The sequence below is a fragment of the Centrocercus urophasianus genome, unplaced genomic scaffold (assembly GCF_019232065.1).
Source record: "Centrocercus urophasianus isolate 14NV4802_14NV808 unplaced genomic scaffold, USGS_Curo_1.0 seq_15, whole genome shotgun sequence".
Lineage (NCBI taxonomy): Eukaryota > Metazoa > Chordata > Aves > Galliformes > Phasianidae > Centrocercus > Centrocercus urophasianus.
In genome coordinates, this window is record NW_024884697.1 from 16,286,965 (window position 1) to 16,305,072 (window position 18,108).

At 49.7% G+C, this 18,108-nt stretch overlaps 1 protein-coding gene across 1 annotated transcript; it reads right to left on the reverse strand.

Moving 5' to 3' along the window:
* Nucleotides 1-5,299: 5,299 nt before the first annotated feature.
* On the reverse strand, nt 5,300-15,994 carry LOC122158774 (maestro heat-like repeat-containing protein family member 2B). The gene is made up of 31 exons (XM_042815761.1): nt 15,970-15,994; nt 15,562-15,683; nt 15,300-15,422; nt 14,999-15,164; nt 14,746-14,844; nt 14,475-14,626; nt 13,988-14,131; nt 13,367-13,459; nt 13,013-13,082; nt 12,784-12,897; nt 12,608-12,681; nt 12,156-12,275; nt 11,901-12,008; nt 11,555-11,714; nt 11,386-11,426; nt 11,069-11,210; nt 10,489-10,541; nt 10,043-10,150; nt 9,652-9,771; nt 9,353-9,475; nt 9,063-9,218; nt 8,719-8,892; nt 8,345-8,424; nt 7,799-7,934; nt 7,591-7,683; nt 7,106-7,192; nt 6,809-6,932; nt 6,497-6,606; nt 5,877-6,029; nt 5,511-5,665; nt 5,300-5,408 (listed from the first exon to the last, which is right to left on the reverse strand). Exons 1-31 carry the CDS (start codon nt 15,992-15,994, stop codon nt 5,357-5,359), a joined length of 3,477 nt encoding a protein of 1,158 aa, XP_042671695.1. The 3' UTR covers nt 5,300-5,356.
* Between the last annotated feature and the right edge of the window lie 2,114 nt (nt 15,995-18,108).

An 18,108-nucleotide genomic window follows, 5' to 3' on the forward strand; every position in this document is an offset into this window, starting at 1 on the left:
TGTCCCCATGAAGAAATACAATTCATCAGTGGTTGTTTTTCTGACTCATATAAAACCAAACTTAATAGAGAGTTTTTCATCACCTTTCTCACGGTAGCATTTAACATTTTTGTGCTTAAACAAAATTACAGAAAATATGTTCTTCTTTAAGACTATTTTTTTTCTCTCTGAAATTTTTGACAAAAATACCCAGTTGGACTCCGTCCTTGACATAAGCTTTCTCATCAGTTTGAAAGCAGATCACCTCTTACAAAGTGGTTCTGACAAGTCAAACGCAATGCCATCTTTTCTTACAGGAGTTTTATTTTGAAAAAAGATTTTTCGTCCTTAATGCACTTTTGTTTTAAAGTGCTCTAATTTCAAATATGCTCAGAAGTTGCTCTCTCTGCAGTCTGTAGATTCTGAAAATCTCTGAGGAGTGTTTGCCTGTACTAGTTTACATGAGTTACAGACAAGAGAGCTTGCTCTTCGTGTTTCTGTGTGTCTTTACTCTTATGCTTTAAAGGAAAAGTAAGCGAATTTGCAAGCTTCGGGAGAAATATAGTGAACCAGCACATGTATACTTTCTTCAGCCCTTCCATAAATTTATTGGGCAACCGAATCACAAATAAATTTTACACTAATGGTAAGGATAACAGGAAACTTTCAAATATTAATTATATAGTGCACAGATTGTGAATGTGTGTCTGGTTATGATATACTTAGTCTAAAGTCAAAAAAGATATTCTGCAAAACATGGAAAATTTTATGTAAGTTTAATGACCACTTATCAAATAGCAATAATATAGTTATCCTTTTACTAGGAATAAATTATTTTAAATTAATATTCATAAATAATAAATTTACTGAAGACATGTTACGGAATCAACTGTTATATACACCAGATGATAGTAGCAGCTTATACTCCCATACAGCCGTCTAGAGATACATTTGTATCATAGTCAGTGTCTAAAACAAACTTTAAAAACCCGTTAGTCATGTATGAAAAGAATGCTAACCATAGCTCATTAAATAATGCTAAACTTTACACAGAATTTTTCTCCCATATTTTGAAATTGGTCAAGTGTGCATATGGTAATATGATCATATTAATTTTCATATAATATTATTAAAATATCACATTTAATAAGGAAATCCTCCAAAAGCCAGTTTATAAAATAACAATGCATAAGCAATGTGACAGCATAAATGATTACCCCAGTTTTAAAAATGCATTATTATTTTATAAGGCAGTCTCACTATGTCCAGCTACTAAGTAAAACAGATGTGATGGAAAAAGAAGCTAGACAGATTGACACATTTTTGACCCTTTCTCATGTATTTCCTGAAATGAAACTGTAATTATTATGCATGTTGCAGGTTATGCTGATGAGCTGATAGAGGAGGTTGTCAAATAATGCAGCACACAATCACTCAATGACATAATATAAGAAAGAGTAGAGCAGAATTTCCAAATCTTCCTATACCACACAAGCTTCCAGACAAAATGAGTGTTCTGGAAAGCCATATGTCACACTTAGGCAAATTAGACATGCATATGTTGTGGACAAGAAAACACCCATTAAAAAATAAGGAGATGAACCATTTTCAAGTTACTATGTGGGATCCAGATCAATCATTCTGTATAAATGAGAGTACTGAGATATACATTCCTAATTGTTGCCAAAAGGATACACCCAGTTCAGATCAAGTTGCTATCAGCTACTATAATTCACATTGTAAAAAGAGAAAATTATTTAATTTGAAAACTCTATATTAAATCTGAGGTGGATTGCACCCTAACGTGAAAACATTATCCGATAAGAGTCAAAGAGAAATGTCAAAAGTGTTTTCAATCTTTTTTTTTAAATGATTATTTCAAAAGACCCATAAGGTACTTTACAATTAAAAAAATAATAATAATAAAATTACTGATGCCATTACACCAGCCTAGCTGATTATTGGAGAAGGAATACCAAAGTACATATTCATTCCACCTGGATTGCTAAATTAGAGCCGTATAAATGCTGCCAAGTTGTTCAGCAGAGCCTTAGGGTGGCAGCATAGTCTGTTACATTCTGATGCTCCATACTCATGTTCTGTTTGTTCTAGGGTGTTTTCATCTTTTGTAGGGATCCGTTTGATTCTGAATGCTCTTTGTCCTGAATGACAAGATTTTAGACTGTACTTCAAAATATTTATATTTTACAGAAATTTTAAGAGAATAAATTTGAAGGAAAGGAGAAGAAAAAAAAAACCAAAAAACAAAAAACAGGAGGGAAAGTGAGAGTGCATCTTTAAAGTGACTTGCTTTGTTTTGTTTTTTAATCCCTGAGCTTTTTTAATCTAAAAAACATATTATCAAATTCAGATGTGTTTTAACCAATCCTCCTGAGATTTAGCAAGTTCAAGTAAGCAATAAACCTTATAATCTGCATTATTTTTATTACTTTATTTCCATAACTAATTTTGTAATTTGATGGGTTGGAAGATATATTTCTTAACCTACCATGTTCATCCTGCAAAACACTAAAAAGGAAGAGGAATAAATAATATGCTTTATTCTCCTCAAGTTCTGTCATGATATTTTTAGTTGCCAAAATACATTTTCTTTCCTGTTTATATTTCAGTACATGGTGATAACATTTGTCCCACCTTATTTAAATTTACAGAGCTAAACATGGAAGGAAAGACAATGTAAACATGCAATTTAAAATTTAGGCAATATGTTAGGTCTAATAGTTTTATTACAATGACCAACTGATCTTTGGTCATCAACATTTATTCCTTACGTCATTTTCAACAAGTGAAACCTGTCTCCAGTGATGAAATTCCCTAGTTCACACTGTGAATGATTCAGATTGAATACATAACCCTTGCTACATCCTGCAGTACTGGGGATGCCCTTGAAGGTTTTTGTCTCTAGTACTAGTCATACTTAGCCTTATTTAGTGTTGGAATTCCTGTGAAACAATGAATATGACAGGAATATAGGCAACAAATTGCTTTCTATATAAACGGAATATAAACTCTGTCTAAAAATACAATCTCATAGAAACAGATTTTTAATAATCTTCTCCTGAAGAAGAAATTTAAATGACTCACTACTTCAAAGGTCAGATACAAAATACAGCTAGTGCCAAACTTAGCTGAGAAGCTGTAGCATTGTCATGGACAATAGAGTATCACTGCTCACATCCTATTATAAAAATGTTGGACTTCTCTACTCAGAAGATTAAAAAATTCTAGCTGTAATCCGGGTCTTGTCTGACATGACATTTTGGAAGCAAAAGCTCAGAAACTTTTATACTTAGCAGTAATAGGATAACATGCTACAGTAGTTACAGTAATTGCCCAACTTTCCTATTGCTTTTTTTTTTTTTTTTTTTTTTTAATCCTCAATTCTCTCCATCTTCCACAAGGAAAAGCAATACGTATTTCAGGGAAAAAAAAACAAAACAAACCAATAAAATCAAGTTCTCTCATCCTTTTCTGCAATGTGACTGATAGACGTCACAATGATTTATACAAGTGACTATATTCTACTTTGAATACAACAAAAACACATCAATACTGGACCAAAGATTATGGAGGCATTCCCTCTTGATTAACTTGTACATTTATACTTACTGTGAAGATATTTTTCCAGAATTATTATTTGTGCGGACTGTGATCGTTCTTAACTGTTCCAGATATTTGTGAAAGCCTTTAGAAAATGAAAATATTCCTTTTTCTTACTTTACCCAAATTTTCCTGTTAGTTTACTGAAACAGGCTTTTGAAGTACTATTGGTTTTGTTTTTGTTTGTTTTTCATTTGGGCTAAAAAGGAAGGTTAAAATAGGCACAGATATGAATTTGGAATAATGCACTACTGGAAAATCTGCACAGTTTTGATAAAAAAGGGACTAATACACCAAATTAAGAAATTTTATCTGAGAGAGAACATGTTGAATTTTATACAACTGCTAAGAAAACATAATAAATACATATAATAAATTGCAGCAATTATAATGTTCTAAACTGAGAGGATTAAGAAAAAAAATGAGCCAAGAAAGGAGGGATGAAAGGAGGCGAGAGAGGAGAAAGGAGGGGAGAAAAGAGGAGAAAAAGGAGAGAAGAACAAAGGAGAGAAAGGAGGGAAGAAAGAAAGAAGAGAACAGAGAGGAGAAAGGGAAGAATCTTGGATGAAAACAGTAGGAAAGTTAAGCACTGCCTAAGGCAGATGATTATATTAATGTCATTGGCTAAATGGAATTCTTCATCAGAATTACGGGTAATGTTTTGGAAAAGTATGAGCAGACTATCAGCCTGCAAGATATTAAACTTTTCATTTGGACATTTGTACATTGCACAAACATGAGCAAAACCAACATATAGTGTCAGAGAAAGACTAGCCAGAGACAGTAGTCAGTAAATTAGTTAAGATTTGTGTTATGCTGATTAACAAGAAGAAAAAATTAAATATGTGTTAATACTTAATAAAAGATAATAGAAAGAAAGAAATGTGCAAGGTAAGAGGGAAATAAATTATTTTGTTTGGTTATAAATAATGGATTGTATCCTTGGTCTCAAAAAGAAACAGTTGATATGATAATAATAAAAAAAGTTTGAGGATTGCACAATACTGGAGTATTGTGTCCAGTTCTGGGCCTCTCTGTTCAAGAAGGACAGGGAACTGCTTGAGAGAGTCCAGCACAGAGCCACAAAGATGATGAAGGGACCAGAGCATCTCCCTTACGAGGAAAGTCTGAGGACGCTTTGGCTTGGAGGAGACTGAGAGGTGACCTAATGAACGCTTATAAATATGTCAAGGATGTCTGTCAGGAGGATGGAGCCAGGCTTTTCTCAGTGACATCCAGTGACAGGAAAAGGGCAATGGGTACAAGCTGGAACATGAGAGGTTCCACATTAATGCTAGAAAAAAAACTACATGGTGGTGGTCAGAATATTGGAACGGGCTGTCCAGAGAGGTTGTGGGGTCTCCCTCTCTGGAGACATTCAAAACCTGCCTGGACACATTCCTGTGTGACCTAATCTGGGTGTTCCCAGCAGGGGGATCAGATTAGATGAGCTTCTGAGGTTTCTTCCAATCCCTGACATTTGGTGACTGTGATTCTGTAACTGGTATGGAGAAGAGACAGCAGCTACTGAAATAAAGACTTGGTAAAAAAAAAAAAAGTACTATTTGTATATATATATATATATATTTATTTATAATAAATAATACAATTTTTAAGCTCATCTTCTGTTTTCTGGTTCTCTTCTCTTCTTTTCTCCTTTTCTCCTTTTCTCCTTTCAAATTTCCCTTTTCCTTCCCTTTTTCCTTCCCTGCTCCTTTCCTCTCCTCCCTTCCTTTCTTATCCTTTCTTCTTTTTTCTATTGGCTCCATCGCTGAAGACAAAATTCTCTTATTCTCCTCCATGTCTCACTAGAAAAAGTAGAGTCGCAACTTGAGACTATTCACAAAAAAGAAAAGCTGCCTCCTCCCTACATCCCTCTGCACCAACAGCAAAGGCGGGAGTGCCAGTACCTGTCCGTTGGCCCAAGCGGCCGGGAGAAGTTGTGCATCACGGCCTCAGTGTGACAGCGGGTGAGGATGACCACCGCCTGGCACAGGAAGGGCAGGAACGTGCTCTGCTGCGCAAACGATGTGATGCTGCGCAGGATGTAGAGGATCGGAGGCACCTGAGAGAAGAAGAGGAGAAAGAATGACTTGCTGCATCCTGCACATTCAGCGCATGAGCAGCGCCTGCTCCCTTGACATGCTGCCAAGTCCTAAGCCTGAATTTCATGCCAGCTACCCTGGTCTCCATGCCCTGAGCACAAGGGGCAAACGGCACAAGTCATAATGCAACAGCCAGCAAAAGTCCAAGACACGTGAAAGAAAGTCTCTTACGTTCCAACTGATGTCCTTCCCGTGCATCTGCAGGAAGGTGGTCATCCACTTCCCAGCAGCACGCACACGCACTCCGTTGGCTTTCCGGATCGTCTCCTTGATGGCAGTCATGAAGTCAACGGTGCGTTCGATGGGGAAGTTTCTGCACACAATCTGCAGAGAAATGAGAAGCGGGAGAGATCCCATCACTGCTCTGCTGCAGCTCTTCCAAACACAAAGCAGTCTTGAGGGCATTCTTAGCTCAGCGGCGTGCCGCTCATTCAGGCGGCAATCACACCGCTCCTGCTGTCTGTACTCTGCTGTTTATACGGAAGGCGGTTGAGCCTCTCTCAGCTTCTGCACCCATGGTGTTTGCTTACAGGCAAAGCCTACCTCCCAGCAGCCACAGTCACACACGCATGCAAGTGCACTCACACACACAAACGCACATCATGGAGTCAGCTCCTTGCACTGGGTGCCTGAAGGCCAGACATAGCTCAGAGCCTCCTGCTACTTGCACTGGGAAAAGAGGACTCAGGGTAACAGCTCATTTTGGAAACAGGGTCAGAGGCTGGGAGCAGCACAGGGTCGTGCAGAAGGCTACACACAGAGATCACACCACCCCTATTGGGTCCACGTACCATGGCCATTTTGGATGTGGTCAGGAGCTGAGAGGCGATGCTGCAGGCATGCAGCCCCTCGCACAGGCTCCCGATGTCACCCGTCTCGATGTCTGTGTTGGTTGCTTTGGCTGGAAAGAGCACAGGGAGAAAAGGGAAGTCATGTTTCTGGAAATGAAACTGCTTTCCACGGGGGAAAGACAGAGGACAGGGTGGGGACAAGAAGAGAGCTGTGCACGGTGCCTCTCCCTCCCATCAAGAGGGCCCAGCCCGTGGAGCTCTGGTAGTGCTAAGGAGGAGGGCAGAGGGCTGGAGCGCGCCTGCTCTACTCACCTTGGATTCGCAGAAGGGAGCTCAGACAGGTGACGGCCAGCTGGCGGGATGCGGGCATAGGGTCACAAGTCAGAGGCGCCAGCAATCCCACCAAGGAGCCAAAGTGTTCACAGGCATCTCTTCTCTGCAGGGGTAAGAGGCAGGAACAAAGCTGTAGACGGCCCCAGCTCTCCCCAGCTTCTCCTATCTGTGCCTTCCCACGCCATGACACAGCACGCACAGCTGGGCAGAGCTCGCCTTCCAGCTCAGGGGCGCTGGGGAGGGAGCAGAGGGCATGCGGTGGGGCTCTTTACTCACTTGAAGCTCTTCACAAATAGCCAGCAGCTGGGAGCAGGTCTGCAGGGCCCTCTTACGCTCCCACATGTTGCTTGAGACCATCGATTTCTGCAGCACCTGGGGTAGAGCATCTGTCTCACTGAGGATGTCTTTTCTTTCCCTTCCTGCCACCCCTCTCCCTGTCCCTCCTTTCCCAGCACTTTCCCTCAAGGCCTGCCCTGTTGCTCCATGTGGCCTCCTGCCTCACTGAGCACCGGCACTGCCGCCCCGCTCTCTGCAGTCACTCCTGCCTCCCAACCCAGGAGCTTTTCCTTGGCTGTGGCCTGCCAGGGGCTGGCTCCTGCTTTCCCCCTGCAGGGCCCATTTCTCTGCCCCTTTCTGAGCTCGCACTGAGCTGGCACGTCAGCAGGAGATTTCTCCCCCTCTGATCCTCCTCTCAGTCCCCAGATCTCTGCCCCCGCTATTGACAGGCACCATGCTTTCTCCCTTGTCCCACGCATACTCACATGCACTATGTTCTGGAAGAAGCCGCTGCTGGGCTCTGTCTCAAGCAGGACTGCCATAAGCCGGCCCAGAGCTTTCAGTGATGTTTGCTGAAGCTGAAAGCAGAAGAGGGGAGTGACGTGTAGCATCACGGCTGCTGCCAGAGCAGAGGTTGTGTGTGCTGAGGTAGGGTTTGACCGAGAGGTGGCTGGGAATGTTACGGCAGGTTACCTGCAGGTACTGTGCTGCTTGCTGTGACTTCCTGATCTTCAGCATCATCTCTGCTGAAGGGTGTGTCACGATGTTTTTGCAGCACAGGACCAACATCTCACGCAGGTCCTTGCTTTCAGAAGAGGGCTTCAGCTTGCTGAGAGGAGGAAAACAGGAAGAGAAATCAGAAAGGGTCTTTACCTCTCCAGACTGGTTCAGACAACATCTGAGTTGCTCCTAATTGACAGCTACAAAGCCAATACCCCCACCCAGCTCATGCTGCTGAGCACTGCCTTCAGTTCCAGCAGCGCCCACCTCCCCCCCAGCAGCAGTGAACCACCTCCCGCTCTGGAGGGAAGGAGACCCCAGCTCTCCCTCTCTTTCCTGCCAGGGCACAGGAGCACCAGGGCCTTTCTCCCTGCCCAGAACCTCAGCTTTCCTGGGCACAACAGCCCAGCCGTCTCTCCTGCTGTAGATGTGGCTCCTCCCCACCGGCCCCTCCAGGTCCTCCTCCAGGAGCTACCCAAAATGGGGATCACCATCCTGACTTGCAACCTCAGCCCTTACCTCAACTGCTCCAGGGCCAGAACCACCTTGAGAGGCACTGGGGAGACAGGGATGCCCGAGTAATACTTCTTCATCAGGTCCTGCAAGTCCCAGAGAGACAGTGTCAAAGTGGGAAAGGGGCACACAAGAGTTGTTCCACCCGGCCCCGAGACAGGCACAACTGCCACACACCCGCCCATCACTTTCCCATGGAAGCGCTGCAGGATGCAGCAGCTGGTGCACCTAGCCTGCTGCCCAGCCGCTGCCTGCCAGCACCCAAAGTCCCCACCAGCTGGAGACGTGTGGCTGCTGGACACCTGCATGCCCCCAGGGAAGCGAGCCTTGTGGCGCAGCCCAGAACTCCTCTGCAGACAGCCCTGTCTCTAGGCACTCACCATCAGGATTTCCAGAAGCTTTCCCTTCAGGGAGGGGTTAAAGCTTGCAGAATCACCCACAGCTTGGTAGGCAGAGCTGCAGTCGGTGATGCTCTGCACCAGCGCAAGGTTGTTCTGCAAGTCCTGAGGAGCAAGAGAGAAGAACATTCTTTGAACTGCGGGAAGGGACAAGGGCTGCAAGGGGGACACGTGGGGACAACGCTAAGGGAAGGGCTTGGATCTTTATCTGGGCACAAACAGTTCCCCGAGGGACCTTTGGAAAGGGAAGGCCCATCTCAGCATCTCCCCGTGTGGAGGGGCTGCAGTGGGGCGCTCTGACACCCTGGCACGCTTTGAGCTCTCACCCGGCAGCTGCAGCTGTAGAGCATCAGGATGTTGCCCATGATGCCTCCCTCCAAGTGGGCAAGCAGCTGTTCCTTGGAGGCACGCAGTGCCACGCTGCCGTGGGCGAGCATGAGAGCGCTGCGTGTGGCATGAGCTCTCATGCTGTCCAGCTCCATCTGTGTGGGAAGAAATGCCTTGAGACACTCGCTAACGGCCCCCAGTGCCCCGCGATGCACCTGGGCTCCCAAGGCAGGAGCTGCAAGGAAAATAAGGCAGAAGAATGCCAAGATGGAAACCCGTAATGCTTTACCTTCTTGCGCCTGGAAATCCTGGCATTGCGGCCTTTGCACAGCCTGGACGCAAACATGGTGAGCGTGGCCAGGACTGTGTGGAAGTTACTCTCAGCAGCATGGCTGAGAAGAGAGATGATTCCCTGCACAAAAGAACAAGGGGCAGTTGGCACAGGCCTGAATCTACAGGTCCTCTCCTGAGCAAAATGGCAGCAGTGCGGAGGTTGAAAGGCCCGGAGCAGGGCCAGGAGAAGGCCTCTGCCCCAGGGCCAGAGCGGGGATGCTCACAGGAGCTGGAGGGGAGGAGAGGAGAGCTCACCTGGGCGTCACATGGCTCCTCTGCATTTGCCTCCTCCAGGTGCTGTAGCAGCTTCTCCTGGACGTGGAGGACTCCCTTACAGGATCCCAGCACCGTGCCCAGAGCCTTGTACAGGAATGACTGCATGGGAAGGGAAGGAAGAAGCTGAGATGTGGCAGCAGCTTAACCTGCTGGTGGAGGGCCAGATGGGAAGGACCCAAGCTCCCTGGCGGTTGCTGAGAGCAGCTGCGGGGCTGAGCTTTAGCCATCCCTGGGCAGATTGCAGGGAAAGGCCCTCTGGGGGGCACAGACTGGGGAAGCAGCATCAGCATCCCACGTGGGCAGAGCACCAGCCGCAGCCCCAGCTGGACACCTGCAGCTGCACCGCTGGGTAGAGCCGGGGGGAACTCACCTTTTCTGCAGAGCTGCTGGCAGAGCTGCTCAGCCGCTGGCTCAGCTCACAGCTCAGGGCCTCGATCCATGTCTTCTCCTCTATTGTGTCCAGCGACACCTTCAGGAACTGTTGGAGAACAGGAGAAGACAATGTTCCCTTGCCCTTTGCCTCTTCCCTCACTCCCAACTTGCTGCAGCCCTCTAGGGAGAGGTGCCTGGAAGAACAGTGGCTCTCCCAGCTCCCCCAGCACTCCCGCCCTCCATTAAAGCCGCCTGCTGCCCTTCTCCTAAGACCCCCCGGGCTTGGGACAGAGCGGAAGAGGCAGCGCCAGAAAGGCGTGCGGCCGCTCCGCTCCGCAGCAGCGCTTGAGAGGCTGTTCCTGTCCCACAGCGGCTCATGTGGGAGCGGGGCTACTTGGGGCAGGCAAGCACTTCTCTGCACCGCGCCTCCTGGCAATGCTGTACCTTTAGCAGACGGCGCTCAAACTCGGCAGTGTCCGGGAAGCTCTCATTTCTCCCTGCACAGCAAGAGGAAGAAAAAGACCCTTACTTGGGATCAAGGCACAGAAGAAGAGCTGCTGCAAACCTGGCTTGGCCTGGGCACCTGACACTGCCAAGCTGGGACCTGCACCCCCTCCACAGTGACCTGTCCCTCCCCACAAACACTGCCTCCACAGGAACACGGAACTAAGTGCTCCAAGGCTGCTGTCTGAGGGGATGTGAAGGGCCCATCCCTGTCCTGGAATGGGCAGATCTCTGGTGGGATAGGTCCCTGGGCCTCAGTGCTGACTCCCAGGAATGGGAGCAGCAGCAGAGCAAGAATTGGGCTGCAGGCAGTGCTTCCCCTCTGCCATGCTACAGAGCTGCATTTTCACTCCCCCCCTTCCCTTCCCTTCCCTTCCCTTCCCTTCCCTTCCCTTCCCTTCCCTTCCCTTCCCTTCCCTTCCCTTCCCTTCCCTTCCCTTCCCTTCCCTTCCCTTCCCTTCCCTTCCCTGCCTCTGCCTCTGCCTCTGCCTCTGCCTCTTCTTCCCCTCCAGTACTTTACCTTCAAGACACTGCAGCAGCAGGGGGATCTCAGTAGCCCACATGGCCCCCACAGCTCTGTGGAACCTGCTGTGGAGGTTTTTCATCAGCAGTAAGGCAGCATCTTGGAGTTTGCTGCCTGCAACAGGGCTGCCTGCCACCACCTGAGCGAGAGCAAGAAAAAGCAGGGTCACTTCTGCAGCAAGAGCAATGGCTTCCCCCCAGATGGAAGCAGCTCGGCTCTGCTCTGGCAGGCAAGGAGCAGCCAACAGCTTTGCCCATGGCCACGCTGCTTCCTCCTGGCTGCTCGTAGAACTGGCCTCTGGAGCATCTACTCACCAGCAGTCGTGCCAGCAGTGTCTGGGGCGTCAGCAGTGGGCCTGCAAAGAGAAAGAAAGTGCTGAGTAAGACTCCAAGACCCTGCGTGCCCAGCCACACGCACCTCCGCTGTCCCTTCTGGGTGCTACCACAGGTGAGCAGAGCTCACTGGGGGAGTTTTTGCTCCTACCTTGAAACATGGAGCTGACGAAATGGCGATCCAGATGTTCTATGCGCCGTCCTGTCAGCTCCTCTCTCTCAGCCAGGGCACAGACACAGCGGGAGACTGGGATCAGCATGCCTGTGTACTGTGCTGGCACCACAAACAACAGCAGCCGCGGCCACAGGAGCTGTAGGGAACGAGGCAGTTGAGCAGGTCAGCATTCCTGCCTCTGCTCAGAGATGAAGAGGACTCTGTGAATTTCCCTGAGTCCTGTGTGCTTCAGAGCACATTGGAGGAGAGACCTGGGGTCTTGGAATGGGACGAGGAACACGTGGTGCAAGGGCAGGGAGCAGCAGGGCAGAGCATGACTCACTTTGGACATCCCTCTCACAGAGACGTCCAGTGATCCCAGGATGTCCATGCACAGCTCCTGGAGAGCTCCTTCTTCCTGGGCTTCTCGGGCAGAAAGGTTTCCGGTTGCCTGTACAACAGTAGTGTTGAAACACTGGTTATGCTCAGTTCTCAGGAGCCTCTCAGGAGGCTCAGGTGTGGCCCCAGCGATGCTTCTGTATACCAGCCTCTGAGCAGCACGGGTCTTCCAAAAGGAGATGCTGCCCACTGCCCTTACCCTTCTTCCTGTGGCACGGCTGAACTCCCTGAAGATGTGCCCCACCACATCCCAGGCTGAGCAGCTCCGGGTGTTCGAACTGAGCAGATCCTTGATGAAATACAGAATAGCCGTCCTCACCTGCAAGGGGTCAATTATGGGTGTGATTTTCCTGGTCAGAAGGCAAAGGGAAGCCACCTGCTCATCGGGGCAGCCCTTTGGGCATGAGCAGAGACACCAAGAGCAGTGGAGAGGCTTTAGCTACTGAGGTGAGGGGCAGGCCTTAACACCAGGCTGTGCACATTCCATGCACAGCACAGGGACCTGCCCGCTCCACTCTGCCTGCTCTCCCCACAGGAGCCATCATGACCGTCTGGTCAATGCCCCAGCACCTCTCTAGTCACCCCAGCCCTGCCCGTGCTGGCAGCAGCATCACCACCCCGACAGCGCTTTCTTTTCCCAAACCAGCTCACCCGGATGCTGGGGTCGCTGCACAGACGCTGCACAGCCTCGACGACCTGGGGCAGCATCTCCGTCATCATGGGCTCTGCAAGAGATGCACAGAAGCATGAGCGGAGCCACAACACAGATGGCAGAAGGGAGCCCTGGAAGTCCCAAGGCGTGGTACTGACCAACCCGTGGTACTGACCATCAGAGCGAGCCAGAGCACCCAGCAGACCCAGGGCTGCCACGCGTCCAGGCTCCCAGTCATCGCCCAGCTGCGACTGCAAAAACAGGATGGTTTCCTCTGGGCAGATCCGGGCTGCAGGGAGGAAATCCCACGCTATGTTAGCAAGAACCTCACGCCCATTCCTGAGGTTTGTGAGAGAGGTTTTGGCCAGGGCAGTGCCAAGCATCGCCAAAGCTCCTCTCCTTACCCTGCAGCATGATGCAGTGGGTCAGCTGTGCACGATCAGCCTCGCTGTGCTGCTTGCTGTCGTCATAGAGCTGTGGGAACAAGGTCCATTTGATACAATCACATCAGCACTGAGGACGGAAAAGACACTGTGCTGCCCGCTTTCGTCTCCCTGGGCACTCTTGGGAAGAGGACAGGCAGACAAAACCCAGCCCACCCCACAGCATCCCCGAGCGTACATGCGTGGCTCTGGAACAGCCTTGAGCATGCAGGAGCTAAGGCTGAGCTGCCTTATTCAGGGGTCAGAGCTTTGCAGTCCTCCTGAGACTTAGCCAAGAGGGAAACTGCTGTAGACGCAAGGATAGGCTCCCCTTACCTGGTAAAACACGGCACTGGTGACGTCCAGAAACTTGTCCCCTGGGATTACAGACTCAATGCCCCCTAAGGCCTCCAGGAAGATAGTGAGGCTCTGCAAGAAAGCAGGAGAGGAAGAAAGGGATGAAGCCACATCTAGCCACTTGTGAGTGGAGAAACTGTTTCCCAATTGTTTCTCTGCAGGGAGAAGCTCCTGCACAGGCGTTCTTGTTTATCCCCTACCACCCAGCGGCACCAAGAGAGTCTCTCTGCTCTCAATCGAGCCGTGTTTGGGCATCATTTGCAGGCATTTCCCACCCAGCAGCCCACTTCTCCCCCATCAGATGCAACTGGATGTGGTCCGCCCAGTTGTTAGCATAGAGCTCCTCAGGCACTCAGAGCCGCACAGTGATGGTGAAGCTTCCCATCCCCAGGAGATGAGCCCCAGTGATTCTTGGTTCCCTCCTGGCTCCTGTCTGGGTTGTTCCTTCTCTGACTGAAGAGCTCAGGAAGCCTCAGAGCTCCCTTGAATACCCATTCCTTCTTTCTCCAAGGGCTCCCCACCTCCTCCCTGCATCCTCCTGACCCCTCGTGGCATTTGCACGGGCCCCACGTCTACCCTGAGCCCTGCACAACAACTCACCTTGGCCACCCTGCAGGTGTCTTGGATCTCCTGACACGGGTGAACGAGCCAGAGGAGCTGCTCCCAGACCTGCTCTTGGTGCTGTTCCTCTTGCAGGAGAACCTCCAACATGGCAGCCACAGCCCCAAGGACGGCCTGTTTGTCCTGGAGAGGATGGCAGAGGCCCGGCATCAAAGACTGAAGGTCTGCCCTTCCTACGCAGAGGGCTTTCCCTTTCCCTTCCCCTTCCCCACACCCCCACTCCCAGCAGGAGATGGGCTCGCTCTGCAGGGCAGGCAGCTTTTCCCCATACCCTCATCCCCAGCTCTTCCTGCCACAGTGCTGTGACATGCAGCTGCTCCCTGGCACAGAGCCACTTCAGGGCCCTTTGCAGAGCCAGCCCACTCCCTCTCATCACCCCTCAGCTCTCAGCCCACTGGGCACAGACAGAGCTGCCGACATGGGTGCCCCTGCTGCCATCCTGGGCTGGGAATGCAGCAGTGCTCACCTTTTCCTCCTGGCAGTCTTGCCAGTTCCACATCACAGAGAAGAGCAGCTCATGAAGGTTTTCATAGATCTGCTCTTTCTCCATGGCAGGCCAGGGGCATTGCATTCCTGAGGACAAGTAATTCTTGACTCCATCCAGCCACTGTTTCAAAACTGAAAAAACAAAATAATAAATAAAACAAATTGTTATTATTTTTTTTTTTTTTAAGAGAGTGAGAGAAAACGGAGTCTGTGAGAGTCTGCAGCAGGGCTGCTCTGGGGCCGGCACTCACCAGCACAAGCGATGCGCAGGATCTGGCCACTCTTCACCTGGCCCACCACACTGCGCAGGCCTGCCAGCATCAGCCACACAAAGGGGATGCACTGTGGAGCTGCAGAAAGGAAGGAGAGGGCCACAGTCAGAGCCCCAGCAGCAAGGTAGGTGGACAGCAGCCCTGCAGCCCCCAGCTCAGTGCAGATCACACTCAGAGGGCAGAGACCCCTTTCTTGGTTGTTATAGATGTCAGGAGGTTGAGGGTACTCTACCATAGGTGCTGAAGAGTTTGCTCAGGGTGATGAGCACAAACTCCTTGGACATGTCCCCCATGGCCTTCAGGTGGCTCTGGAGCTCAGCCATCACCAAGGTGAAGTGCGTCCGAGCCAGAGCCACCAGGACATTGCTGGCAGCTGTCTTGACATTGCTGGTCACGCCCTGGAAGAAAGTCACTGATGACACGCAGCCCAGGAGACTGCCTGAGGCCCTTGGAAGAGCTAAGCCACCACCATCTGCCAGCAGAACACCAGCGTGGGCAGGCGGTTCCCTTTGCCTTTGGGAGTGAGCCCTCACCTGGGCTGCCGTCAGGTCCCGGGACACCTCTGCCAGCAGCCGGTTCACTGCTCCGCACGGCGGGCGGCTGCTGTCTTGGCACAGGGCGCTCTCCAGCTCACAGTACGCCTGCGCTCGGTCACCCTGGGGACAAGGATCAGTTACGCTCGCTTTGCCCGCTGCCACCCATCGCTCTGTGGATGTGCTGCCAGGCCTGGCACCCACGGGACCGTGGCCCTGGGCCAGGAGGACAAGGGTTGGTGGTTGGATGTCCCCAACTCACCTCCTGATCTTGCAGGCGCTGAAGCAGTAAGGTCGCAGCGCAGGTAGGGACAGGGCTTGACACCCTGCTTCTCTCCCTGCGAAGCGTACGCCTGGGCATGCAGCCCACACAAGCAAAGAGACCTGGAAGGAAAGAGCAGAGCAGCTGCTGCAGGTGTTGCTTGGAGCCAGGGCTGAGCACCCGGCCAGCTGTGGGAGGAACGCTCCTCCAGCTCCACAGCGCGAGGCTGCGTGTGGTTGGTGGGGACAGGGGAGGGAGCTTTCCCCTTGCTGGGGTGCTGGGGAAACCACGGTGAGCAGCTGCACTGGGCAGAGCAAGGACAGTGCTGCTGGCACGTCCTAAACAGACATTGGAAGCACACGTGTGCTCGGACAGCATCATGGTGTCCAGAGAGGTGGAGGGACTCACCTCGAAGGGCTCTCAGCCTCTCCATGATAGCAGGATGCCTCCAGATAGACACAAAGCTCTCTCTGGTTCCACTTCCTGCGGGTCCCACAAGCGGACTGAGCCACCGCTCCCACCGCTCCACAAGGGTGTATGACGCAGCCACTGTGACACCACACTGCAGTGTCACCTCACAGAGAATGAATGACGCATCCCGGGTCAGGTCCCCAGGGCAACCCTGCAGGCCCTCAAACACAGCACGTTTTTGTGACGCAGTCGGCTCTGGGGTTCCGGTTCCATGCTGACGCAGGGAATCACCTCAGCGGGTGATGGAGAGCCCCTGCCAGAGAGCAGCTGCCGGGCACCGTTGCCTGGCATTGTCTTAGTGACTGGGGACTCCATGCCGGGAGGCACTGAGGCCCCCATCTGCTGCCCAACAACCTCTCCAGAGAGCTTTGCTGTCTACTGGGGGCACGTGTCAGAGATTTTAAGGAGACTCCACCGCATCTGATCAAAAATGAATACATTAATACTAGAAAAAAAAACTTTTTATGGTGAATGTAACAGAACAGCGGAACGGGCTGCCCAGAGAGGTTGTGGGGTCTCCTTCTCTGGAGACATTCAGAACCTGCCTGGACACATTCGTGTGTGACCTAATCTAGGTGTTCCTGCTAAGGCAGAGGGATTGGACTGGAGGATCTTTCACGTTCCCTTCCAATCCCTGACATTTAGTGAAACTGTGAATACACAGGGTGTATGTTGGTCCTGTCAGGAATTCTGTGTAAATCAGACAGACAAAGTATTGTGTAAGGGGCTGCAGCTGAGTGAGTAAGGAGAGGGGCATTATCAAACTTGAGGATTCCTTGGCATTTTGTGGTGACAAATACCGCAGATACAAATATGAAATCCATTAGGTCAATTAGCAGCAGAAGAAACACTTGGGTCCATATTTAGGGTCATTATCAAATCTGCTTCAAACGTAGATGCAGTCAGCTTAATGCAACGCCTCTCCTCCCGTCAGTGTGTATGTATGCACGTGCATACACAAGCACCGAAAACACGCATACCAATTATTTGCATGTGAAAATGCAGCCAGGTGAGCTCTGCAATGGCATGAAGGCACACAAATAGGCATATGTGAAAATGAGTGTAAAAAAAGCTCCCTTTAAACATTGGATTTGGAGACTGACCTCCCAGTGCTGTTCCCTTGGCCTAATTCCCTATGGCGAACACCAGCAGGAGCAGATTTCCAGCCCAGCTGCAGCAGCTGACAGCTCTGCCTGTGGCCTGGATTTAAATTGCCCTGAATGACCCCACATACCAGCACAGGTTAGGGACTGACCTGTTGGAGAGCAGCGTAGGGGAAAGGGACCTGCGGGTCCTGGTGGACAGCAGGGTGGCCATGAGCCAGCACTCTGCCTTTGTGGCCAAGAGGGCCAATGGCACCCTGGGACATACTAGAAGGGGCATGGTTAGTAGGTCAGTAGAGGTTCTCCTGCTTCTCTACTCTGCCCTGGTGAGACCGCATCTGGAGTACTGTGTCCAGTTCTGGGCCTCTCTGTTCAAGAAGGACAGGGAACTGCTTGAGAGAGTCCAGCACAGAGCCACAAAGATGATGAAGGGAATGGTTGTGCTCAGTTCTCAGGAGCCTCTCAGGAGGCTCAGGTGTGGCATCAGCGGTGCTTCTGTGTTTGTATTTGTTCTTGAGTAGGAATTTGGAAGCCTTATAATAGAAAAAAAACTGGAAAAAAAAAAACAACAGAGTTTCACAATTTGCTGTACTACTCTATATAACTCCTTTTGCCCTAAGATAGAATCTAATAGCAGAAATGAAATTGAATGACTACTCTTGATTGTCATGTTTGTTACAGTAGACTAGAAGGACCACATCTTTTTCTTCTTTTTTCCCCTGCTTGCTGCATTATCACTTCCTGGACTGTTGCTCTGATAATAACATAAAAGAATGTTGTCCAGATTCCTTATCACCATGGTGATAAATGCAAAAATTTTCAGCATACTTAGGAGTACGTCAGACATTGTTAATGCCTGTACTGGTCAGGTTAATAGAAAAAAGAGGCTGAGAAAATAACTATTTCTGGACATATTTGAAGCCTCCTCTGGCAAGATATTCCGGAGTAGTCTGAAAATTCTTTTATAAAATTT

What these genes read in the sequence shown, in the direction of transcription:
- LOC122158774 (XM_042815761.1), bottom strand. Translation starts at nt 15,994, where the DNA reads ATGGAGAGGCTGAGAGCCCTTCGAG. An exon ending in GCCGTGCCACAGGAAGAAGG is followed by an intron (nt 12,009 to 12,155) that starts GTAAGGGCAGTG and finishes ACTGTTGTACAG; the next exon opens with GCAACCGGAAACCTTTCTGC. An exon ending in TTGAGCGCCGTCTGCTAAAG is followed by an intron (nt 10,151 to 10,488) that starts GTACAGCATTGC and finishes GTTCTCCAACAG; the next exon opens with TTCCTGAAGGTGTCGCTGGA.